General features: G+C 40.2%; 1 protein-coding gene across 7 annotated transcripts in view; it reads right to left on the reverse strand.

Annotated features, from left to right (window-relative positions):
• The window catches only part of LOC127808127 (uncharacterized), a 146,683-nt gene that overhangs the window by 109,737 nt on the left and 9,165 nt on the right, over positions 1-27,781 (reverse strand). For 5 of the 7 annotated variants that reach the window (XR_008024873.1, XM_052346513.1, XM_052346516.1 and 2 more), the window contains 5 exons: positions 20,251-20,328; positions 6,048-6,160; positions 5,754-5,847; positions 3,686-3,729; positions 3,403-3,471 (listed from right to left, as the gene is read on the reverse strand). Coding sequence is in view for 6 of the 7 variants with exons in the window: in XM_052346513.1 (XP_052202473.1) it covers positions 3,403-3,471; positions 3,686-3,729; positions 5,754-5,847; positions 6,048-6,160; positions 20,251-20,328 (398 nt within the window). In the remaining variant the exon portion in view is untranslated. Of the gene's footprint in view, positions 1-3,402; positions 3,472-3,685; positions 3,730-5,753; positions 5,848-6,047; positions 6,161-7,535; positions 7,617-7,701; positions 7,816-20,250; positions 20,329-27,781 lie in introns of those variants that run through there. The other 2 variants (XM_052346517.1, XM_052346518.1) reach the window with 2 other exon arrangements.

Consider the following 27,781-nt stretch of genomic DNA (forward strand, 5'->3'; position numbering starts at 1 on the left):
CAGTGGATTTAATGAGAAATTGAGGCCTGTGGTTAAGATGATGCAGCTTGCAACTGTCAAGCAGGCTACCAAGAAGGCAAAATTACAAGAAATGGCCTTGGAAGTAATCTTTAAAAGGCACCACATTCCAGTAGAAATTCAGCCTTCAACAGGTCAGCAATTGGAAGGAAATCTGGGGACTACAACATCAGGATGGAATCCTAGGGCTAATACTTCAGCAAAATCCCTAGCCATGGATCCGAAGAGGCAGGTAAGATTGTGCTACAGGTGTGGAGAGAAATTCAGTCCAGGCCACCAGTGCAAAAGGTAATTGTTGTATATGGAAGGATTGGATGAAGGTGAAGAAGGGAAAGATGCTACAGGGATTGGTTGACGCAGTGGGCTAAATGCTGAGATTTCTTGGGGACAATAAATCTTTAAGAAGGAGGGAATGTCACGATTTAGGCTAGTTTTATTTTATTTTTATTTCTGCGAAATTGTATTAGTTAGTTATTTACATATTAGAGATAGTTGTGTAGTGTTTAGGAGCAATTACCTCCCGTGGAAGAGGGGAGATTGCCATAAATAAACTGTTGGCTAGCCCCCTATATAAAGCTGTAACCTCTTGACCAATTTTATGCTTTTGGATTAATTAAAAGTTGTTCCCTTCTCTCTGAAATTCTCTCTTTCTCACTCTGTTTCTCTCTAATTCTCCCTATCTCCCATCTATTTCCCTCTCTCTCTATTTTCCTATCTAATTCTCCCTCTCTCTCTGTTATTCTCCATTATTCTGTCTGATCCTTCCCTATTTCTCCTACTCTCTCAATTCTATCTTCAAGATAATCACAAGTCAGGGTTGGGTTCCTAGAGACAATAATATCCTGATAATTCTTTATAAGGCATTATAAGTAGTTTAAATTTCATACAAGAGAAAACAATTACTCAACTAAATATTCTTATCTACACATCTGTCTATCAACATGTCATATTGATGCGCTACTTTTTCATCATAATGTTTTTACAACAAAAGTTTCACCTGGCAAGATTAATAGAGTTGAAATCTTGCTCAGCTCACCCCGTTAACTAATAAATGAAATCATGAACCAACGATACATGATGGTACTAAAGCACAATAAGAAGCAAAGCAGGCAATCTAGTGTCACTCAGATCGTGGCTTTTCTGTCCTTTTTCCTAGTCCGTATGTTAGGGACTCGAGAAAATGAGAGGCCCCAACATCACATAAAAATTGCACACGCACAGAAAGACAACGCTGACTAACGCTGGATGCTACTACTAGTGAAAGACATTACACCAAAGTTACATGCTTTAAAAAAATTAGATTAACATTATATGAATGCAATCATTAAGTAATGTAAAATTTATGCACGAGTTAAATTTGTGGAAGAACTTAACTGAGTTCATCTCAGTTTATCTCAATTTGCATTATCTATTGTGTTGTTGATTAGTTAGCTATTGTGTTTTGATATATATGCTGCATGTATTGATAGCTAGTGAGCTTTGGCAGTGATTAGCTTAGTAGCTTAGGCTCGGCAGTATATAAACTCAACGAGCCTTTCCCTTGTATATTGAGTTTCATTTTTCATTCTCTCAATTGAAAAGTTCTCTAGAGTATTTCTTCTTCCTCTTTCATTTCAGTATTTTGTGCCCTAGGTTTCCTATTGCCCTAGGTTTCCTATTGCTCTTAAGTGATTTTACAAAATTATGGTGAAGCTTCATCATTTCCTTTGAAATCATTATCCTCTTCTTTTAATTTTTAGGGTGCAACAACCACCCCTGAGGTTCAACTTAATTGCAGAAAATGCCCTCACATTTTAAAAATAGTAAAAACAACCCTTTCCGTTAAAATTTTTTCCTAAATGACCATTTTACCCTCATTTCTCTCCCCTCTTTTCTCGCCCTTATCCCCTCTCTTTCTCTCTCTAAACTATATATTGAAACATATTAAAATTTTAATTCTAAAAAATCTACTTCTAAACTAAAATATATATATGATATATTATAATTATTTTTAAACTACAAAAATATTTAGAAAAACTAATTCTAAACTATATATTAAGAAAATAATTCTATTTGATAAGTTTCAGATTATATTATATATATATATATATTCAAAATAAATAAATAAAAAAAGAGCTCAGGCAATTGCTTGAGCTGCAATCCCAAGCAATGCTGGGGCTGCAAGTGGAAGAAGGATCCACCCTGGACAACACTCTCAAGGCCTCCTCAAACACTGCTGTCAGCCTTGCGAGGGCCAGAAACAAGAAAATGCCGGTTACAGGATGCTCCTCAGGACCAGCCCCCTTTGTGGGATCCAAAGAGGCACTTTCAGGAGTTGCTGCTCCTCTCACCACCATGGCAAGGCGGCACTTGGGCTTGGAAGTGACAGGTCGAGGAGAATAAGCCATCTATCCAAGTTCTGTGTCACTACTCTTTTTTATTGAACGTTGTGTTTGTGTAGAAGCATAATTTTGAATTCTTTTGTTATTTCGAGTTCCAATTGTAGCTTCATAACAACCAGGCCAGTTTTTTCATGGTTTTTGTTATTGTAGCTCCCTTATATGCAAATGGAATTATGATTAATGGGCTCTGAAATAAGAACCCAACAACGGGTTCTCTTCCTGAAACCACATAACCAATTGTTGGGTTCTGATTTCAAAATCCAGCACAATTGATTGGAACCCAGTGACTGTGTCAGAGGGTTAGAGCAAGAGAGGAAGCGGGAAGGAGAGGGGAAGAGAAGAAATCACCATTGGTGTGTGGCCTCAGACATCGCTGTAGAAGAGGGGAGAAAGAAGGTAGAAGGAAGAGAGAGATATGAGAGAGAAGAAGCAAGATAAGGGTATTATAGTCATTTTAAAAATTTAGTCACTCTTAAATAACAGTAAGGGGGTTAATGCAACAATGTTTATAAAGTCAAAGGTGGTCACTGCTATTTTCAGAACCTTACAGGGAGTGTGCACATTTAGCCAAACCTCAGGGGCACCGAGTGCATTTTTCCCTACTTTTTATGTATGGTTGATTTTGCATGTATTAAGGTTTGCATTCATGGAAAAAGATGTAGAGAAAGACCAAGAAAAACTTAGCAGGAAATTCTTAGATAACATGAGTTACAATGATCTTATAAAAGATATGGTCATAAATAGAGATAATTGGCAAAGCTAGAATCAATGTAGCCAACCTCACCTAGTGGGACTAAGGTTCGAATGCTGCTGTTTCTTGTTGCTTAAGTTTTCTATGCACAAGAAAACTGTAAAAACTAAAGTAGTTTCCCAATGTCAACTGAAGGAAAGTACAGAAGAAAATGAATAAACTACTTAATAGAAAATGAAATGAAAATACAACAAAAGATGTAAAAATAAAGAATGAATAGTATCGCAGCAACAGCTAGGCCAAATTTTGTACCGTTTCAGTCAGCATATCACGATAGAGAACATGAACGTTTCTGATGGAGACTTGAATTCCATCAAGAATCTATAGAAAAAGGAGAAAAGAAAATCAGTTCAAATATGAAGATCAAAAAGAATAAACTAGAATTATCTTTTCCCACAAGACTGGCACAAATCTCTTACAGAAACAGAAACTAATATATCAACAGAATATACCAAAGCATAACATAAATAATCGAAGTACAAGCATATAAGGTATGAATATAATATGCTTGAATTGATCAACAAGGCAATCTCACCTTCGCAGTAATGTATGAAATAAATGATTGCCCAGCCTGATTATCTGCAGAAAAGAAAACCAGCTGTAAGACAAAACAAACTATGCTGTTTCAGACAGCTAATTACAGCCCAAGAAAACTCAAAGATGAATTCACTGTCGTATCCCTTGAAAAGTTAAAACTTAATGATTAATGAAAACTAATTGTTGACACTAGTTAGAATTTGATATGCCAAAACATAGTGTGGATAAAACAAAAATAAATGAAATGACAATGAAACAAAGACAAACAGAAGGTCTTTAAATATTTAGTATATCAAACTAAGGTCCAGAAAGCTTTTCACAATCTAGGAGGTTAGCCCACATATAGTGATGAAATAAGCTGAATTCTTGAAAGCTTACTTGACAATCCAAGTAGAGGTATTTATACAAGTACAAAATATCTATTCTATCTCCTAGAAAACAGAAATAAATTCAAATTTAGATATCAGAAACTAATATTCAAAATGCTGGAATTTATCTTCTGACTTAAAGCTGAATCTTTCCCTTGAATCTTGGAGCTTTATCTTATCTTCCAGGCTTCCTTATCTTTTAAACTTTTAAGTTTTATCTTATCCAGTCACCTTATCTTTCCCTCTTTAAACTTGAGTTGAACACCCAATCTCGTCATCCAACACGTGAGGTACAAGAAAATAAATTATATAATGTGCTGAGGTTACAAGAAAATTTTCGCAGCTGTTGAATTAAAGAATCTGCACCTCATATAAAATAAGACCTTGCAAATAGATTAACAATTTTCCCCCACATTGTCATTAAAAGCCGTATGCCATGTATTGAATGACAGAGCACCCAACTGAAAACTAATGCAAGAAGAAATGGCTTTTCCATAGCATCTTCAGTTTTATGATTATTCTGAGATGGAGAATATAATTTAAAAAGCATGTCTAAAACTATTGTTCAGGTAAACTTGAAACAGATGTGTAATGTTTTGTTTATAAGATGGATTTGTTGGTGCATTATGCACTTTATGTGCCCTTCTGTGTGCTTCTTCTTGGCTTCCCTATAGGGGCAGTTTCTTTGGCCATGAAGAACAAACACTCCAAAGTGCATGTTGTATCTGATGAAATATTCATTGGAAATATCAAAATGTGTGTTGGACACACCGCCTAGCATGTCTGCTGGCAATGACATGTGGGACATATTAAAATGTGTCGGGCAAACCACGCGGCATTTCCTTGGCAGTTAGTTTGTTGACATTGAGTCTACTTGGAAGTCCAAAATATTTTTTTTATCAAATTTTTTTATGAATATTGGAAATTAAATTGTATTGGTGTACTACATTATGATCTCCTTAATTGTTTTCTGCTGAATACAAATGTTGCATTTTATATGGCTTGTAGGTATTATTTTTATAGATATCACTTATCAAAATTTAGAAATATAAATTTTAGCCATATCCCCGCCATATTCATATTCTTATTTGTTTTATTTTCCATATCCTGCATGTCTGAGAGTGTGTATTCATGTTCCCAATCATACTACATGACTTATAGGAAATCCCAAGAGCTACACGGTAATTTGCTAATATGCTTATGAAAACAATATTGTGACAAGTTGTTGAAAACCTCTGAAGATAAAATTGCAAAGATCACCAATTTCATTTCATTTCAATGTGTGAATTGCGCATCAGACTAGGGCTCCAACACCCACCCCCCCCCCAAAAAAAAAAAAATTTAAATAATAAATAAAGCATAACTGGTGCCAGATAAAAAAGATGAACCAAAAGCTACAAATGCAACATCTACATAGCATGAACTGAGCATGATGTTCTAACTTACAAATAGCAGTCATATTCCTTGGATTAATGCATATATATCTAGAAATTGCAGGAATTTGTATTATAAAAAGAAAAAAAAATAGATAAAAAACAGTATATGCTTAATTTTGGCCAAAAGGCCCACAAAGGAAAAGAAAAGACAGAAAAAGGAATTAAAAAAAAAACAAGAAAGAAAAGCACAAAAGTACAAAAACAAAATAAAATAAAATCAATCCACAACTGGCACTAGATGTAGAGGAGACCAAATGCTCACCACAAACACGTCTTGACAATTTAGCCAGCTCTGCTGCAGCAAGTTTAGCCTTCTTTCCAGCAAATTCTCTCCTTTCAACTGCATCCATACTCCACTAACACAACGACAGGCAAAGCATTGCATCAAAAGTTACTCAATAATGTCTAAATTCAACTTTCTATGTTCAAAGTTCTGCTATGATCATGATTTTTTTTCTAAAAAAATGCAAAATAGAACATGGGAAGATATAGTAACTTTAGTTCAAGCCGACAGATTATCCCTCGCTTATATTGACACACGTGGCATTTACACTACCTCTTGGTCATCCCGCTGGCAGGCACAAACAAATACATCCTCTATAGTAATTATAATAGGGTCCCAACCAAGTTTTTTCCATGGGATTTTGATACTTAACCTCCCAACTCGACCTGCCAAAACAATCATGTTTAGGAGCAATCAAAAAGAGCATATAAAAGTAAAAGGAGCTTGACAACTAGTTGAATTGTTAGCCAAAATCTCATCTAAAAGCTTAAGCTTGTAGAGGAAGCAGTAACTTTTTTTATTATTTATATTATTATTTTTACACTCAACATGCCCCCAACCTGTGCCAAACTTCACTGCATAAGTTGGCTAAACACATGTAACTATTAAAATATTGCGATGGTAGTGAGATCTGAACTCAAGGCCCAATCTACATTTCTACCATGTAGAATTGTTAACCACCATCTCAGCAAAAAACCTACACTTGCAGAGACTAACCTTTTTTTTATCTGTTATACTATTATTATTATTATTTTTACTCATAATTGAGCAGATAAATGATTTGTAAATAGAGAATGAATGACATATGTGAAATGAACCAAAAGCTAAGAGTTCCCATTAACATAATTGGGTATCTATGCACATAAGAGTATCTCTTAATAATTGTTCATCATACAGGCATGGTAATCACTCAATCACATTCTGTCAACACAATCACAGCAAATTATAGAATCTGTCAACACATTCTATCAGCACTCTGCTCAAGCTAAAATATATAGACAGCCATGCCCAACTAGTCCAAATTGTGTGAAAATTATTATTTGATACACCCTTGGTTAAGATACTACACATAAATTCTCTACTTTAATAAATGGCAAGCAAATTATTCGTTGTGCAATTCTCCTCAGTGAAGTGTCTATCAATCTCAATGTGATCAATGCAATCACCTCAAACAAGATCTGAGCAATACTCATAGCCGTTTCATGATTACAAAATAGTTTGACAATGTCTTAACAATCATATCCCAATTCAATGAAAAAAAAAAAAAGTTAAACAGCCACAGTGCCTCACTTGCTCTTAAGCAAAACTCTAAACTTCTGTCACTAAAGTGAATCTTTCTTCTACTATCTTTAAATGTGCAATATCCAAGGTATATTGTCTACTCTTAATGGAACTCACATAATTAACATGTGCATAGGGCTCTACCTTCAAGTGACCATAATGTCAGACAGCAACAACTAAACAGGCAAGAACTTTACGTGGCAAAGAGTTTTGCAAACAGCTTCCATTTGTTTCTCACATGGTGAGTACATAAACTTACTAACCTAACTGCATATTCAATGTACAGTCAAGTGTGCAACAAGTAGATCAACTCAGCATCTAAACACTGACATCACCCTTTATCCACCAAAGAACTCTAAATATTTTCATCCTTCTTGACATTCTTCTCAGCTGGATTGTAAGTTTGTAACAGTTTTACATAATAAAATCCCAGTTTAGATCATTCCATAAGGAAAAAAATATTCCATGTTTTGACCTTACCACTGCAATGCCAAGAATAGTCTACTATTGGAAATTCACTAGCAAGTAATGTTTGTCTTTGCATCTCCCTGTCATCATTCCCTGTCAAAACCATGTCATCCACAAAAGTAATAGGACCAGTCACCTTTCCCTATGAAGAATGTTAGACAAACAGTGTATGGTCTACCTGATTCTGTTGTAGCCAAATATATCCATAAATCATGAAAATCTTTTCTGTCCAAACTACTGAAGAGTGTTTTAGTCCATTCCATACAATGCCTTCTTCAGCTTGCACACATTCCTGCCTTCCCATCAAAAGTTAGTAATCCAATGCCACATGCAACTTTGGTACATCCCTTCTTCAAGATAACTAAGCTAAAATGCATTTTTCATCAAGTTAATGAAGAACCAACCTAGATTTGCTACTACAAGGTAAGAACTCAAACAAGAATTCATCTTTGATACCAATGCAAATCTCTCATCATATTCAATTCTATAGACTAGCAGAAAACCTTTTTCTACCAATCTGGTTCCATATCTTTCAACACTGGAAACACCTACTTGCATTCAATTGTCCTCTTTCCATTGAGTAATTCAACTAGGTCCCATTATGATTTTCATTTAGGATTTTAATCCTCTCATGCATCACCTCTTTGCACTTTTGATCACATAGAGGGTTCCTACAGGATTATATAGACAGAGGAAACTTTGTACAAACAAAATTGATGAGTAGGTGAGAGACAAAGAGATGTTCATATGAAACAAGTTAGATATCTGACTGTCATGACTTAGCTAGTCGTCTTTTATTTTTATTTTGCAAATTGTATTAGTCTATAGAAGGAGTTAGTTATTGCTGTAACTCTCGATTATGGATTGATTTAAGAGGTTATGAAAGTCATTTAAGAGCAGTTATTGATAGTGGAGGAGTGGTAACTGCCCCTTAAATCTGTGGATAGCTTATACATAAAGTGATAACCACATGGCCAAGCATCATTATGGTTTTGAAGTAAAGAATTCTCATTTTTCTCTCTTCAATTCTTTGATCTCCCTCTCTATTCTTCTCTCTCTTGATCCTATTTCTCTCTCACCTGCTTCTACTTTCCCTCTCCATTTCTGATTCTTCTCATAATTCTCCCTAAATTCCCTCATTTCTCTCTCCCTTTCTTCCTTCTTTCCCAATTATCTACTAGAATTGCTAGACTTGAACCCTAGGGCCCTAACATTTGATATCAGAGCAGTCCAGTTCTTGGCTGGAACTAGGCCACTACTATGATGATTTACAGATTTTGATAATTTGGCTCGAAATTGAAAGGAAATTGAAAGGCAATGCCGGGGTAGGCAGATTCAGCAGAGTGAGGTCCCAGAACGAGAGGATTGTTGAGCTTCCGTTACCGCTATTAGTAGTGAACAACTGCAGTAAACAGAAAGAAAAAAAAAATTCAGAGCAAGTTCCCGACCGAAGACTCTTCCAAGCAATCAATCCACCATGGCCGACAACACCCGAATGAAGCAAATGGAAGTGCAGTTGCAGCAAGCGACACCATCAATGGTGCAAATTCAAAATCGTGTGGAGATGATGGAGGACAAGATTGGATCAATGGTGGATGGAAAGTTGGAGGTGGTGGTGGAGAAGCTTCGAGGGGATATGCGTGATTTGATTAGGGAGGAGATGTAGGACTAGGGCAATTTGTTGCGTGATCAACTGCAGCAATTCATGCTTATGTTCTCTAGTCAACATTAGGTAAGAATTTCACCTAATTTCCCTCCTCAGGCTCGGTTGGACCAATTCTACCGGGAATTGGAACCAGCAACCGAAATGTCGAATCACCCAAGTTCGAAGAAGATCCGGCTACGGTGGGAGAGAATGTGCTAGAAAAGAGGCAGGGGATTCCAACTCTTCCACACCATTCTAGTTTTTCGGTGCCCAAACTTGAATTACCTATATTTGAGGGACAGAAGCCTCGATGATGGTTAAGGCGTTGTGAAAATTTGTTTGGGATCCACCAGGTGGCAGATAATCAGAGGGTGGCCTTGGCATCGGCCTACCTCAATGATGTTGGGGACATGTGGTTCCAGGGGTGGTCTAAAGTGAGAGAAACATCTAATTGGGATAATTTCACTAAGGGGCTGTGTGAGAGGTTTGGTGAAAAGGGCATGATGGACACAGTGGAAGTGTTTAACAGGTTAAAGCAGGAGGGTACAGTACAAGAGTACCAACTAAAATTTGAAGAGTTAAAGTCCCAAATGCTGAGTTGGAATCCATTTATGACAAAAGAATACTTTGTATCTAGCTTTGTGGAAGGATTGAACCATGAAATACGGTCTGTAGTGAAGATGTTAAAGCCTAAGACAGTACAGGAAGCAGCTAAGGGAGCTTCACTGCAAGAGCTATTTGTGGAAGCCCTTATGATGAAACACCAACTCCTAATCGAAATTCATACTACAAACAGCACACAGCTGGAAAGACTGGAGGATGGAAAAGAAGAAGAAGAGCAGGTCAGGATAGGGTGATGAAGCGGGACCAATTGCAACAAGCTCTTGGGAACAAGAACTCTCTCTCAGGGAGGGAAATTGTCATGACCCAAGGACATAGTAATAATTAGATAATAGTAGAATTTCTTTAGTTGTATTGTAACAACCTCCAGCTGTATTCAATTAAATAATTGGCAGCCCTATTAGAGTCCGAACCTAGTCGTTGGATAAATATATAAGGCTGATCATATATGATTCAAAGAACACCCAATTATGGAATGAAATTTGATTTTTCAGACTCTCTCTCAGTTTCCCTCTCTTCCTCGGTTCTCCCTATTCTCTCTCTCTCTCTATGTTTCTATTCTTCTCTAATTCCCTCCCATTTCTTCTTATCTCTCTCCCCAATTCCTTCCTATTATCTCCTAAACCCTAGGTTGACACCCCCTTCCTTTGTAGCTAAAACTGTAGCCTTTGTTGTGACAGGAACCTTAAGCTTTCTTGATCAATCTTGATCACGAAGGGGTTACCCTCCAAATAGTGTCTCCATTTGTCTATTGCCTTCAATACTGCTAGTAACTCTTTGTCATACACACTCCACCCTCAGTGCTTAGGAGCCAAAGCTTGGCTAATGTAGGCTATAGGCCTTCCTTCCTGCATCAACACTGCACCTATCCGTTTCTCACAAGCATCTATCTCTACCACAAATTGTTTGGAGAAATCAGGGAGGGCCAAAACAAGAGCTTGAGTCATGGCCTTCTTGAGTGCCAAGAAGGCTACCTCTGCTTGAGGATTCCATTGGAAGCCATCCTTCTTGAGAAGATCTGTCAAGGGCCTACTAACAACCCCATAATGCCTTATGAACTTCCTGTAGTACTCAGTCAAACCCAGAAACCCTCTAAGCTCCTTCACAGTTGTTGGTGACCTTACTGGGATCAGTTTTTACACCCTCTCCAAAGATGACATGCCACAAATACCCTATCTCATTCTTGGCAAAGGTACACATAGATAGCTTGACATACATTTGGTTATTTCTAGGGATCTCCAATGCGATTCTAAGGTGTGCTAAATGCAGTTCCAAGTTAGGGTTGTATATTAGAATATTGTCAAAGAAGACTAGGATAAATTTTCGAAGGTAAGGGGTAAAGATTTGGTTCATAAGGGCATGGAAGTTAGTTGGGGTATTTGTAAACCCACAAGGCATAACCAAAAATTCATACAAGCCTTGGTGAGTACGAAAGGCAATTTTTGGTATGTCAAAGGGTTTCATCCGAATTTAATGGTATTTGAATCTGAGGTCTAACTTGGAAAATACTTCGGCCCCGGCCAGTTCATCCAACAAATCAACAATGAGAGGGATTGGGAATTTATTCTTGATCAGCGATCTAAAAATTGACCTAGCACCGCGATTATGGCCTAATAGGCCCCCATAGGCGTCGACCCGACTAATCGGTACCAGGCGATGCCTAGTCGGCCAAGCCGGCCGCCTAGCCACATGAACCGCCTAGGCTGCCTAATCCATTTTGTATAAATTGATTGTTAAGTTTTTTTTTTTTCCCCTTGCCCCTTCTCTCTCTCTTGTCACTCTCCCCTTCTCTCTCGCGTGCACCACCGCCGACCGCCTCTTGCAAAGTTGTTGTCGCTGCTTGCCCTTTCTGTCTCAGCCTCTCTCGTCGCACGCCGCCATCGTCTCTTGTGGACAATGGACTCGCCACCACCGACCATCGTTCCACTCTCTGGTTTTCGATTCTCTCTCTCGTCTTCCTCAGCCTCCGATAAGCAATAAGCAAGAAGCAAGCAGCAAGTGTTGCTACAGTTGTTGTTGCTTGTTGTTGCCTTTGTTTTTGTTATTTAACTTATGTTAATATTTGTTAATGTGTGCCTTTGTTATTTGAATATTTATTAATGTTTTAAATATTTTAATATTTGCAAGCATCAAGCGTTGCTACATCATTTGTTGCTTGCTTGTTGCAGCTTGCTCTATCTGATTCTATTGATTTGTTAATATTTCATAAAGCCGTTAGCTAGTTGTGTTTGTTACATTATTGTTGTTGTAGCAGCTGCTTCTTGTTGCTACTGCTTGCTGTCGTTAGCTTTGTTTGTTAGCTAGTTGTCTATTTGGAAAGGGGGCAATTTATAATCCGAACAAATCATGAGAGCCTCAAGTTCCTTACTCAACAAAAGTCGCACACTAACTTGCAGAAGAAGGGGATGGCCAAGCTAATGGGGTTGGATTTTGTGATTCAATATTGAAGAGGGAAAGAAAATGTAGTTGTCGACGCTTTATCCAGGCGTTATGAGGAGGGAGATTGTGCGGCTATTACAACATTGGTACCAAGAGGTGACAGCGAGCTATGCTAAGGGAGCGTGGACAAGGGAGTTACTGGAACAGCTGAGTCTAGACAACAACAGCAGGCAAGGGTACTCTATATGTAATGGCTTGATACGGTATAGGGGCGGATTGGTGATAGGAGACTACAATGTCTTAAAGAAAAGGATTTTCCAAACCATGCACGACTCACCGTTAGGGGGGCACTCAAGCATCCAAAACACTTACCGCAAGGTGAACCGAGTGTTTTACTAGCCAAGATTAAAGAAATCAGTAATGGAGTCTGTAATGCAGTGTGACACTTGTAAAAGGTGTAAACATTAATCAGTAGCTAAGCCTAGTCTTCTGCAGCCATTAGGGTTTCCAAATCAAGCATGGGATGATTTAACTATGGACTTTGTTGAGGGATTACCGCGGTCAGAAGGGAGGAATTGTATCTTAGTTGTGGTGGATCGATTAACCAAGTACAGCCACTTCATCAGCTTGGCCCATCCATTCACAGCACAAGAGGTGGCTAGAATGTTTTTAGATAATACAGTGAAGTTACATAGGGTGCCTCAAACGATCATTTCTGACAGGGACAAGGTGTTTACTAGTTTATTTTGGCAAGGGCTATTGAAATCCTTGGGTTCTAAGCTCTAGCTGTCCACAACTTACCATCCGGAAACTGACGGCCAAACTGAGCAAGTTAACCAGTGCCTTGAGACCTACCTAAGGTGTTTCTGCTTTATGCAGCCCAAGGAGTGGCACAAGTGGTTATCCTTGGGGCAATGGTGGTACAATTCCAGCCACCATCGGTCCATTGGGATGACTCCATTTGAAGCATTATACAGATACAAGCCCAGCCTACTACCATCTATGGGGGAGCCAACATTGGTGGCAACCACAGACACCTATCTACAAAACAAGCAGGAGATCCTACAAACTTCGAAAACTGAATTGGCCAAGGCTCAAAACCAGATGAAGCAACAAATAGATAAAAAGAGGAGTGAGCAAACGTTTGAGGTAGGAGAAAAAGTGTACCACAAACTCAGTCAGCCCCATCTGAAAACTCTCTCGAGACAGCCTGTCACTAAACTAAGCCCCAAGTTTCTTGGACCATCTTCCATGATTGCCAAGGTGGGATCAGTTGCTTACAAGCTACAACTGCCTAAGGGAACACACATTCACCCCGTGTTCCACGTGTCCTTGCTCAAGGGAGCAATTGGGAACCAAGTGGCCAATCAAACCATTCCCATTTCATTCAGGGAAGAAGAACCAGCCATCACTCTAGTAGCCATCCTAGACAAATGGGTGATTTTTCAACAAGGAGCCCCAATCACCCAAGTGTTAGTGCAGTGGTCCTCAATGCATTCCGACAATAATACTTGGGAGTATCTGCCAGAGTTCCTCCAACAGTTCCCAAATGCGGCCAAATTGCTCATCATTCTTGGGGACAAGAATTAGCTTATGGGGAGGGGAAACTATCGTGTACCCAAGGGGTGGAGTATAATTGTAATAAACAATAAAAGCTGGTAGGGATTTGTAATTGAGAAGATTCAAGACTGTTGTATGCGAAAGTGGCAACCGTTTGGCACCAACCTCCGCTAAGGCCGAGTACATATACGCTCGGCCTATCACATTGAAAGGCATCGAATATCATTTGAGAAATTCCTGTTCTATTTCCCTCTCATTTCATTTTCTAATTTCTCCCCCTCCTCTAATTCATCTCTTCCCTACGTAATTCCCGCCAAATTCTCTCTACAAAACGAGAGAACATCTTGCTAAATCCAAAGGATTCAACATCTTTTTCACAAGCAAGACGGGTGATGCAAAAGAACTTTGGCTAGGTTGTATAAAAGAGGTGGCTAACACGGTAGAAATTTGTTTCTCGATTTCTGCTTTCTGAGCGATGTGAATATCGGTATGCTCGGATGTTTACTGGGGTGGTTTGGGGTTTGAGGGGTATGGTGCGATCCAAAGGTCTTTGGGGAGGTAGGGAATTAGGTTCAATGAATAGGTCCTTAAATTCTTCCAAGAGTAAGTGCAAGGTATCTAAGGTATGTACCTAAGAAGAACATGGGCTTCCTCTATTTGAACCTCCTCCTCCTTTGTTGTTCCATCCTTCTCCACTGCATGGATAGAATAAAGTTGCGAAATCTGCCCCCCTTTGTTTTTTATCAACTTTTGTAACTTGCTTCCCTTAATCAGTTTGCATTCCCCTTTTCCCAAGCTACCTATCAGCGTGAACTTCTTCCCCTCCATCTCAACAGTCACTTCCAGCTTATTAAAGTCAAACATTAATGGGCTAATTGTCCTCATCCAATCCACAACTAGCACAATATCACAACCCCCAAGCTCAAGGACCCTTAAATCAGCCCTAAATTCATGTCCCTACATCATCCATTTAAAATCAGCACACTTACAGTGACTATACATTTTGTGTCCATTGGCCACAGTCACTGACAATGGGGTGGTATGAGTCATCCTACACTTCAATTTAGTGGTCGTAGCTTCATTCAAGAAGCTATGGATGCCACCACTGTCTATAAGCACCATTAGTTTCCTCTTTCCCACATGTCCTCTAACCTTAATGATCTTCCCAATCGAGCCTCCTTTGAGTGCATGAAAGGAGATTTCTCCCCCTTCCTGACCCTGCTCCTCCTCAGGTGCCTCCTCTGTCTTTTCACCCTTCTTTTCCTCTTCTTCTTCATTATTTTCCACTTCATCCTCATCCTCATCCTCCCCTTCCATATTGAGTAAGTGCCTCCTACACTGATGTTCGGGGTTGTATTTGTCACCACACCTATAGCACAATCCCAGCATCCTCCTTTGTTCCAGTGTAGTGTTTCTATTTGCCAGCAAGTTAGAGCCCCTCGTATGTCCACCCATTGCCATAACCGACACTAGAGCTTTAGAGTTACCTTCGGTCAAGGGCCCAATAGAAGTGAGTGTCCTTGACACTGCTTTGTTTCTCTTGAAAATTGCCTCTAGGGTCAATTCATGTAGCCTAGCCTTCTCTGCCGCTTCTCTCACCGTGGCAGGCATCATCATTTTCATCATGGACCTTAATTCATCCTTAAAGCCACTGATAAAACAGACAAAGTATGGATCTAAGAGGGTGGGTTGAGTACTCCATATCAACGCCCCCAACTCCTCAAACTTCTCCTGCTACTCAATGATCGTCCCTTCTTATCTGAATTTGTTAAATTCCTCAATAATGCCGATCATATTCTTTTCCCCAAAGCGCATACACAATTCTTCAGTAAAATCAATCCATCTAGCCCCCATACCCCTAGATCTGGATCATCCTTGGTACCAGGAATCAGCCACATCGTTTAGATAGACTATAGCAAAGATAATCCTCTGATTCTCAGCAATGTTGTAGTATCGAACCATCGTGGTTTGAATCCTTCAAACAGAGGTATCTCTAGCCTAGGCATTAGTCCTTGGTTAGATCTAGGGGAATTGAACTCCCTTACTTGGTCACTGGTCTCTTCATAATGCAAGTTCCCAGCCTCTGCTACTCCTTGAGGTCTCGACAGGATCCCCTGACCAGACATCCCTGCCTCTAGAACTAATTGGGGAGGGAATTTCGATGGTAACTGAAATTGAGGGAGTGTGGACAGCATGCTAATCACACTATTAATCCCTTGATCTAGTGACTCCCTATGCCTCACTAATTCCCTTAGAACACTATCTCTGGATGCCGCTATGTCCTCCCGCAACTCCTCGCGAATTGTTTCAATCTAGCGCCCTCTGCCATCCGATCCACCGACTCTACCTGAACTGTAATTTAACCTAATTCCATTAGTTCGTCACAGGATCACAGCCGAGGATGATCAGCTCTGATACCAAATGTCAAGCCTCACGATTGAGATTTGCAATTCCAAAACATTTAGAAGGAAGAAGGAGAGAGAGAGAGAGAATTTGGAGGGAAAGAATTCAATATTATTTGACAATGAATTCCCATCCTCAAGTATCTAAGCCTTATATAGGCTTTTCCTTGGGGTTACAGCTACCAAGGGGCAGAATGGTAATGTTTCCATTAACTAACTCTATTATCTCCCGCCCTTACATTTAAAATTTCAAAAGAAAATTACAATTGTACCCTTGGTTCGTGACAACCCCAAGGTCAGAATCTAGTTCGGTCAATTGAGTGTATTTCAATGAAGTCGTGATACTTTTTCTTCTTGAATAGATTGACTCAATAGGTGGCCTCTATTCAAGTTTCAATAGAGTTGGTGGTTGGGAATCATACCTGGACTCGGTCTGGGTTTCAATGGAAGTAGGTTCTAGAGAGGCTAAGGCTGGTGATTCAAGTTGTTGGGTGGTCGAACTAGGTAAGGACGAGAAATTAATCCAATCATGGTCTTCCAAAGGTGGAGGCTCCCCCTGAAGACCACAATTGTCAAAGAATCGCTCATGTTCAACAAAAGTAACATCAGTCGAGACAAAGGTTTTTCAAGCAAAGGGGCGATAACATTTGTAGCCCTTCTAAGTAGAAGAATACCCAATGAAGACACATTTGAGAGCTCGAGGGTCAAGTTTGCTACAAGTATGGGAGTAAATATGGATGAACACAACGCAGCCAAAAACTTGAGTGGGTAAAAAGGTAGAAGCGGTGAAATAGGGATAGAACTGGGAGAACACTTGCCAAGGACTTTGAAAGCCGAGAGTATGAGAGGATGTTTGGTTGATTAAAAGAGCTCAAGTAAGAACAGCTTCCCCCTAGAGATAGGTGGGGACTTTGTTTTGGAACATTAGGGCACATGTAGTGGATAGCAGATAGCCAGTTTTTTGTTTGACCTTGCCATCTTGCTAAGGGGTATCAACACACGAAGATTCATGGATAATGCCTTCAATGTGAAAGTATGAAGGCAAAGTTTGATTGAAATAATCTCGCACATTATCTAACCTTATCTTTTCTATTTTGACCCCAAACTGATTTTGAATCATATTGTGAAAGATCAGAAAAATAACACTCACATCAGATTTTCTTTTTAAAAGATAAACCCAAGTTACATGAGTGCAATCATTAATAAAGGTGACGAACCAAGTAGCACCAAAAATAGTGTGCACATGACCATCAAGTCTTGCTTGGCAGCCATCAACTTGATCTTAATTTCATAAATCTGGGCTAAGTCATTCTTCTTGGAGTATGTGTTAACTAGGGAGCATTGGAATTTGATTACTTAGCCGAATTAAACCACTCTCAATCGCACCCACTCACGAATGAGGAACAGAATTAAACACACAATATTAGAATTGAAAGAGATAAGAAGATAAAATGCAAACCACACAAGAAACACCGATATTTATCCTAGTTCATATCATTCTTGGACCAAGCCTACATCCAACCTTATAACCTTTCTGAGAGCAGTCTTGCTTTATTGAAAATTGATCAGTACAGCAGAATCAACCCAAGTACAATCTTGATCCTTCTCCTGAGATTACAAAGGACTCACGAATTATCTAGCCTTTTGTCATGACCCAAGGAATAATAGAAGGGCATCATTGTAATAAGGTTGCAATGGGTTATTAGGATATTTTTACAAGTTGTTAGAGCACATGGATGCTGTTAGGATGTTGTTAGAAGTTAGTTAACTATCTACTATGCCTATATAAAGGCCTCATTGTAAGAGCAGAGGACATGCTTGAATTGATAATTGAAAACTCTCATTCTCTCTCTAAGAATTCTCTCAAATCTCCCTCTCATTTATCTCTTCTGCTCTCCCTCAATTCTCTAATTTCTCCCCCATTCTTCTTCAATTTTCCCCTAATACATTCTGCCCTTGACCTTAATTCAATCGGATCTGTCCGATTGTCTATTTCAGCCCGTTATAAACCCTAGGTTCATGACACCTTTTTTCTCACACATACAAAATTGCACTTGAGGTATCTTCTTATGACTCCAATGACTACCCTGCCCCTTATTTATAGAATAAGTGGGCAGACAACCGACCCAATACCGATACCGAGTTTTTGACATTACCATATTTACCCCTCCCCCAACTTAATGAAATTACAATTGGAATAACCGCCTATCTATATTTAGCCGCTTGACTTGACTACCTTCACTGATCCTAGGCTTGACTCGAGGCAAACTTCTAACGGTATGTATGCTCGATGGTCTCCCAAATCCCCTTAGCTGTGGATAGGAACATACATATGTCACTAATTTTCGGATCCAAACCCACGCCATAACCATCGAGTCTTGTTCGTCCCATTCTGCGAACTTAGGGTCATTGAATTTTGGTCTCATACCAAGGAGATGGCAGAGCTTTCCTTTCCCTTTGAGGAATGTGCGAACCAATTGTGACCACTTCAACTTGTTCTTTCCAATCAATCTATAAAAGGCATGGAGATTTTGTGACTCTCTAGAAGATGTATTGTTGATTGGGTAGTTAGTCAAAATTGGATCCGCGAGACTGTTGATGGCTGAGTGGTCAAACATAATGGCACAGGGAGGTTAAGCAATCGAATTTGACAGCAACAAACATCAAGCATCGACTAGCAACTTGGATGAGGATGGCATCCGCGACAATAAGGGCCAGTAATGGGATGGGGTGCTCCACAAGACTTCATGTGGATTGAGCCTTGGAACATGGCAGCAACGAACAAGCGACTAAGGCTAATAGGGAAAAAACCCTAGAACAAATGGCAGCAACAATGGAAGCCGACAAGGAAGAACTGACGAGAAAGAACCGACGGCAACAACAATGAAGGCCGACAAGGAAGAACCTTAGGAATGGCGATTAAGCACTTGTGATGAAGGCCAAAGAATGGCTATGAAGGCCGACAAAACAAAGGGTCTGGAAAACAGACAGGAATGAAGGCCAGAGAAATGAAACTCCCTTAGAAAACAAAATGCTCTAATGCATTAAGGTAGCGTTTGTTAACCAAGATATAGACCAGAAAATGTGGGATATGAAAAGCATCCCAAACAAAAGTGTTTTACATTGTGTTTGTTAAATTTTCTGGAAAGAAATCACATGACTTCTTATCTTGAACTTTCAAGATAAAATTTATCCCTTCCTCCCCTCGGATAACTTATCTTGAACTTTTACAAATAAATTATCTTGATAGAGTCTTATCTTACTCGTTTTAGGGAGCGTTTGTTAAAATGATCAAGATAAGACCGGAATGATTTTCGTACCAAAATATAGAGTGGTCAAGATAAAATTGGGAAGCATTCCAAGATTTTTATCAAACTGTTTATTAAATTTTTTAAAATGCACTAGAGGACACAAATGTCATTTTTGTTCTTATCTATAAAGACCAAGATATGTTTATCTTGAGGGGAGGAGAGATAAGCATATCTTGAACGATCAAGATAAGAGGTCATTAAGGATTTTTTCAAGAATAGTCAGATAAGCTTAACAAACATGTTGGAAAGGATAAAAGTCCGACATGCATCCCATATCTTGACGTTTTCAGCTCATATCTTGATTAACAAACGCCCCCTTAACAAATACTACCTAAGAAAGATAATTTCTCTCTTGATTAATTAAAGAATTGTACATGCGTTGAATATGTACACAAAGGAGATCTAATCGTATCTCTGAACTAGGCAAGTCCTAAGAATCTGCAATCAGCCTAATCAAAGAAATATAGAAGCTATATATTCTCTTAACTATACAATGCCTAAAATAAAAGGATCTTGACATATTCCATATTTAGTTTTTCTCTTTTTTACATGGCTCCTCAGTTTGCATTCCAGCAAGTCACCTCGAGGAATTAAAATCATATCCAAGTCAATTAATACCCATAACAGATTTAAATTAAGCATACAAAAAAACCAAAAAAAAAAAAAAACGACCACAATAAAATAGGCAAACATATTGATAGCATAAAAATTACAGCTGATAATACCAAAAAAAAAAAAAGTTAATAATAAATATCCACTTCTAAAAAGATGATTATGGTTTGTATTTACTGGTGGTTAGTTTACAACACCTTGCTTTAGAGCAAATGGCAACTGGAGATAATCAAAAGCTTCAAGAATCAACTCTACATTCTCCAATAATACTTCCTCTGCAAGAAATAATGAAAGCAACTATCAAGTCCAACAATCAAATTCTTTCAGTACATACATTGTCTAAATGTAAAAGGAAACAGGCATCCAAACACCTAAAACTATCCAAATCAAAAACAATCAAATAACTTTTAAAAAATCACCTATATATTCAAAAAAAAGTAATAATCAAAAAATAATAATAATAATAAGATATTTTCCCTTTCAGCAAGACCAAACAATTCATGGCATGAAGAACTGACCGGTTAATTTCACCTAGACCCTGTAGGCAACCAGACCTGATTTGAAAAAATAAGTGTCAGATCTCTAATCTAACAATTGCCTTTCCTACAATTCAGAATGAATTACGCGGGAATGATGAACCCGAAGAGAACAAAATTCAGGAAAAGAGAGAGAGAATCGAGAGAATAAGGGGGGAAATGTGATCCAATTCTATTCCAAGATAATCCGCTTCAGCGACATGTGCTGGCTTATATACCCTCCTTAAGGAGTGGCGCCAACATTTGAATTACATGTTGCTAACTACCAAGCTTCTACACACTTCTATACTTCTAACCGCCTACCTCTTTTATTACAATGTTACCCCCTTCGACTAATAGGCCCCCTGCCCCTATCACATGACAATTCCCCTCCCCTTGGAATTCTTCTTGCCCTCAAGAAGAGTTTAGAGGAGTCCTACTACTCTCGGAAATTGTTGGAGTAAGTCTAGTAAATACTCCCATGTGTTGTTTTCTAGATGAAGGGTGGACAAGCAGACTAGCACCTGAGTGAGGGGTAATTTTTGTTTGTGGATCACTCTCATACCCACAATAGCGACAGGCTCAACTACCTGTTGTGATGTTGGAGCAGCCAAAGGTAGGGTTGCACTCACCGGGCTGGTACCAGGAGATGGTTTGAGGAGAGAGACATAAAAAACTGGATGGATGGACGTCTCTGCTGGCAGTTGTAGTCTATATGCCGCTTTGCCCACCCGAGCTAACACCTCATACAACCCATAGAACTTGGGACTGAGTTTGGACACTGCCTTTGGGGAGAAAGTCTTCAATTGTACTTGCCTCAGTTTCAGATAGACCCGATCCCCAACTGAGAAGTTTCGTTCACTCCTCTTCTTGTCAGCGTATTGTTTCATTCGGTTTTGGGCGCTTGCCCATTCCCTCTTTAGAGTCTACATAACTTGTTGTCTTTGATTTAGATAATCATCTACTGTGGCTACCAAGTTGGGGCCTCCACTAATAGGTAACAGTGGTGGTTTGTAGCCAAATAGCGCCTCAAACGGTGTCATCTTTAAGGACGAATGGTGGTTGGTGTTGTACCACCATTGTGCCAAGGGTAACCACTTGTGCCACCCTGTTGAATGCACCAAGCACACGCACCGAAAGTAGGTCTCAAGGCATTGATTCACCCGTTCCGTCTGTTCATCTATTTATGGGTGATATGTTGATGACATGTGAAGCTTAGTGCTGAGTGATTTCATGAGTTCTCTCCATAATAAGCTGGTGAAGACTTTGTCCCGGTCTGTCACAATGACTTGAGGCAAGCCGTGCAATTTACCAACTTGATCTAGGAACACTCGCGCCACTTCTTGGGCTGTGAAGGGATGAGCTAGGCCTAAGAAATGGTTGTACTTTGTGAGTCTGTCCACGATGACCACCCTCTAACTTGGGCAATCCTTCCACGAAATCCATGCTAATGCCGGACCATGCTTGCTCCAGCCTAGGCAATGGCTGCAGCAACCCTAGAGGGTGAATGTTCTCATGCTTACACCGGCTGCAAATGTCACAGCCCTTCACGTAATTTTACACTGCCTTCTTCAACCCCGGCCAATAGAACAACTGATGTACCCTGTTGTATGTGCTCTGGACCCCGGAGTGGCCTCCTACTGGCGAGTCATGTAAGGCTGTCAGGATCTTCCTTCGTAGCAGCTCATCACCTCCAATCACCAGCTTCTCTTTGTACCTTAGCAGCCCATTCTTTAGTGAATATCCTGGTCTGCTCGTGGGGTCTAAGGTCAGTTGCTCCATTAGATCCTTGGTTCATTCTTCTTTCTCGTAACTGGCTGCTACTTCTAAGTGCCATTTCGGTATGACATAAGTCATGGCTGCCGCAGTACCCTCTTCCATGCAGCGAGAAAGGGCATCGACTGCTTTGTTCTCTTGTCCTTTCCTGTATTGGATGGTATAATCAAGACCCATGAGTTTAGACATACCTTTTCTTTGGAGGTGTGTTTTTAGTTTCTACTGTAATAGGAATTTCAAGCTTTCATGATCAGTTCGAATAATGATCTTACTTCCCTCCAAATAATGCCTCCACTTCTCTACTACTATCAAAACCGCCAGTAGTTCTTTCTCGTATACACTGAGGCCTAGGTGCTTCGGTGCTAAAGCTTGGCTGATGAAGGCTATGGGTCTTTCTCCTTGTGCCAACACTGCTCCAACTCCATAGTTGTTGGCATCAGTCTCTAGTACAAATGGTTGATTAAAATCAGGTAGGTTCAATGTAGGAACCTCACTCATTGTCAGCCTATCAAAGGCGGCTTCAGCTGCTTCACCCCAACAAAATCCTTCCTTTTTTAGCAACTCAGTTAATGGCTTGCTGATGATGTTGTAATTTTTAACAAATTGTCTGTAATAATCTATAAGGCCCAAGAATCCCCGTAAGCCCTTCACGTTAGTCGATCTTGGCCAGGCAATCATGGCTGCAACCTTTTGGGGGTCGGTGCTCACCCCCTTTTCGGATATAACATGACCAAGATATTTCACCTGGGTTTGTGCAAAGGCACATTTGGACTTCTTGATAAACAACTTATTGAATCGAAGGATTTGCAAAGTCATCCATAAGTGCTCTATGTGTTTAGGGAAGCTGGGGCTGTAGATTAGGATATCATCGAAAAAAACCATAATGAATTGGCGTAGATAGGGTTCAAATATCTTATTCATGAGGGCTTTGAAGGTTGCTGGTGCGTTGGTTAAACCAAAAGGCATTACTAAGAATTCATAGTGCCCTTGGTGAGTTCTAAAGGCGGTTTTATGGATATCTTGGGGGCTCATACGGATTTGATGATATCCTGAACGGAGGTCAAATTTGGAGAAAACTTTGGCCCCATATAACTCATCTAATAGGTCCTCTATGATGGGAATAGGGAATTTGTTCTTTATGGTAAGGGAGTTGAGTTGGCGGTAGTCTATGCAAAACTGCCAACTGCCGTCCTTCTTTTTGACTAAGAGAATAGAGGAGGCATATGGTTGATGTTGGGTCGGATAACCGATTGATGTAGCATTTCTTTTATCATGCGTTCAATCTCAACCTTCTATTTTGGGGGATACCAGTAAGAACGAATGTTAACAGGCTCAGAATTGGGTTTAAGGTTTATGGTGTGGTCTAACGATCTAAGAGGTGGTAGAGCCTTAGGTTCTTCAAACAAATCCTTAAATTCAGCTAAGAGTTCATCAAGTAAGTCCAGTTGACTAACCTCCCAGGGAATGGAGCCATTCCTCGTTGACTCCAGTATGAGTTTCCCACCATAGTCCGGTTCCTCCTCCTCCTGATCAATTGCTCATATTGAGAACAATTGAGCCACCTGAGTCCACTTGCTCTTGAATAGCTTATGTAGTCTTTTCCCCGAAATAAGCTTGCAAGTTCCAGCCTCCGCACTACTAGTGATAGTCATTCGTTTTCCCCCTTTGTCGAAAGTGACTTCCATTTTCTTAAAATCAAAGCAAATGGGGCTTACTTCCCTCATCCAATCCACGCCCAAGACCATGTCACAGCCTCCTAACCTGAGGAGTCTTAAGTTAGCTTCAAAGTCTTCCCCCTGCATCTGCCAACAGAATCCCATACACACTGACTTACAAATCACCTTTTGTCCATTAGCCATCGTAACAGACAGTGGGAGGGTCCCTGTGAATTGGCAATGGAGCCTCTTAGCTACTCTTTCATCCAGGAAGCTATGTGTGCTTCCACTGTCAATGAGTATTGATAGGTCGTCCTCTTGTGCCTTGCCATCTACTTTTATGATTTTACTTCTGGATACTCCCCTTAGAGCATGAAGGGAGATCTCCATTTTCTCATCTTCTTCTTCTTTCTCTTGGGTCTCTGCTTCTTCAACCTCCTCTTCCCCATCCTATGTTCCTTCTAGTAGCAACAATTGGCGTTTGCATTGGTGGCCTAGAGTGTACTTGTCTCCACACCTAAAGCAAAGTCCTGCTAACCTCCTCTGTTCTCTCAAACTGTTCCCGAATGATAGGGATAGAGCTGGTAGAGCTAACGCCTTACCATTTGGTCCCCCTGTTCCTCCTTCCTTATTCCACCCCTTGTTACTCTATTGCAGAGGCACCGCTTGCCATCCCTTGCTCACCCCTTTCTACTTCTTCGTTAATGCCTCTACCGCTAGCTCTTGCAGCTTAGCGCACTCTGTAGCCTGCCCTACCGTTTTTGGTTGAAACATTTTCACGATGAGGCAGATTTCCTCGTTCAAGCCGCTGATGAAACTTGATACGAAGTAACCCTCAGTAAGTGTGGGATTGGAGATCAACATGAGGGCCTTCAATTCCTCAAACCTTTGTTGGTAGACCTGCACAGATCCCCCTTGTCTAAGCTTATTAAATTCTTCCACTACGTCTAACATTCCTTTCTCCCCAAATCTTCCACACATTCCCTCTACAAATTCTTCCCAAGAGCACTAGTCTTTCACTCCCATCCACCCCTGGTACCATGCATCTCCCACATCATTAAGGTAGGTAGCAACAATTGTTACCTTCTATTGTTCGGCCACATTGTAGAGATGAAACACTCTCTCACAATGCCTCACCCACCATCACGGATTCTGGCCATCAAATAGGGGAATCTCCATTCACGGCATCAACGACCCGATCTGGTTCGATCCTTGTGCAACGCCCAACCTCCTGACACCTGCGCTTTCTTCCATCGCCGGTTGCTCTGTTTCCAGTTCGGCAAATCCCATTTGCTATTACCTCCTAGATCATTTAGGATCGGTTTCGAATGCTCCCTCGGAGGAAACTCAAGTGAGATTCGTACCTGAGTTTGGCATGAAAGCATCAGCATAAACTGATGCATGTGATCCCGGAGAGTTTGGTTATGTTCTCTCATTTGCTCCTCTAATCGAGCAGTCTGTGATCGACTCTCCTCCCGCCACAAGTTCACCGCTCCATCGATCCTTCTTTCCAACGAATTTTCAAACGTGTCCATCCTACTCTGCATCTCAGATACCAATGCCATCACCTGTTGTAGTTGCGCTTCCATATGTTTCTGTCAAGCCCTGAGAATAGGGCTAGCAAAATCGGTAGAATTCAGACGTAAGAATGATAGAAAGAAGAGAATAACAGATAGGAGAGAGAAGATAGAATCAAGAACGAGAGGGAATTTGTTATTAACTTCCAATATATCCTTTAATGCCGTAGGTCCTTGCTTTATAAGGCCTCTAGCTAGCTCAACCACTCCAACTACCCAACGGATTACCCATTTACAGCTTGCTGGTAGTTCTTTTAATTCCCCATTAACCCTACCTTTTACAATATTACATATTCCTCCCCTAGGGTCGTGACAATCCCTACCCCTTTCAAACCATTCTTATCCCAAGAATGCTAAAGAAGGCCGACAACTCTAGGGAACTGCTTCAATAGATCATGAAGATATTCTCATGTGGTCTTGTTTGCTGGTAAATGAGACCACTGCACCCTCACTTGAACTAAGGGTAGCTACCCTTGGTATTGTACCCTTTTTTCCAGCACTACTCGAGGTTCGATTATCTCTCCTTCTTCTTCTGCAGCAAATGGTAGGTCCTATCCTACAACCACAACTTCTCCTCTTGCCTTTTTTAGCAAGGATACATGAAATACAGGATGCTGATTCACTCCTTCCAGCAGCTGTAATCTATATGCCACTAGACCTACCTTAGCCTCAATTAGATCTGGTCCAAAATATTTTGAACTCAGTTTAGAGACTGGTAGGGATGTATAGGGTTGTTGCAAAAACCTCCTTACCTTGAGGTATACCCGATCTCCAACCTCAAAATTCCTCTCACTGCGTCGCTTATCTGCTGCTTGTTTCATTCTATTGCGGGCAGTAGCTAATTCTTTTTTAAAGACCCCCAACAGTTGTTGTCTCTGTTGGAAATACTGCTCCACATCAGCCATAGTAGGTTGCGCTCCTGACAGGACAGGCAGTAGCTAATTCTTTTTTAAAGACCCCCAACAGTTGTTGTCTCTGTTGGAAATACTGCTCCACATCAGCCATAGTAGGTTGCGCTCCTGACAGGACAGGCAGTAATGGAGGTTGATATTTGAACATAGCTTTGAAGGGGCTTCTCTTGATGGCACTATGATAAGTGAAATTATACCACCATTGTGCTAATGATAGCCACTTATTCCAGCTCTTGGGATGGCTGAAACACATACACCTCAGATACGCCTCCAAACATTGGTTAACTCGTTCCGTTTGGCCATCCATTTGAGGATGGTAGGCTGTTGACATACATAATCCCACTCCCAGCTTCTTGAATAACTCCTGCCAAAATGAACTGGTGAAAACCTTATCTCTATCCGATATAATGGTTTTAGGGATCCCATGGAAGCTGGCCACCCTGTCCAAGAATGTCCTGGCCACGTCCTTAGTTGAAAAGGGATGCGATAAGCTGAGGAAGTGCCCAAACTTAGTAAATCGATCTACTATCACCATAACAACATCCTTGCCTTCTGATTTAGGGAGTCCTTCTATAAAATCCATCCAAATGATGTCCCATGTTTGTTGTGGTATGGCCAGAGGTTGTAGTAGACCGAGATAGGGTACCTGTTCATGTTTACATTACTGGCATACTATACAAGCCATCACAAATTTCACTACTTCAGTTTTTTGTTTCGGCTAAAAGAAAAGTTGCTTTACTTTTTGGTAAGTGGCACGAATTCCTGAATGACCACCAATTGGAGAGCAGTGTAGGGCTATCAAATCTTCTCTTTTAGGGTAATGTCGTCTCCTACCACCATTCGTCCATTGTGCCTTATCAAGCCATTCGCCAAGGTATAATTAGAAACTACAGTCGGATTAACTACCAGTTGTGCCATTATTTCCTTGAGCCACTCCGTTTTTTTATAACTTTCTGCCAACTCTGTCATCCACTCCGGCACTACAGCTATGATAGACTTGTAAACAGCATTCTCATCTCTTCTAGAAAGGGCATCGGCCACTATATTCTCCTTACCCCTTTTGTATTGAATAGTAAAGTCCAAGCCCATGAGTTTTGAAACTCCCTTCCGTTGTAGATGCGTGTGCAACTTCTGTTGTGCTAAAAACTGCAAGCTTTCATGGTCCGTTTTGATCACAAACGGATTGCCTTCTAAGTAGTAGCGCCACTTATCAATGGCTTTCAACACCGCCAAAAGTTCCTTGTCATACACACTTAAGCCCAAATGTTTTTGAGAAAGGGCTTGGCTTATAAAA

Source organism: Diospyros lotus, chromosome 8 (genome assembly GCF_014633365.1).
Source record: "Diospyros lotus cultivar Yz01 chromosome 8, ASM1463336v1, whole genome shotgun sequence".
Taxonomy (NCBI): Eukaryota; Viridiplantae; Streptophyta; class Magnoliopsida; order Ericales; family Ebenaceae; genus Diospyros; species Diospyros lotus.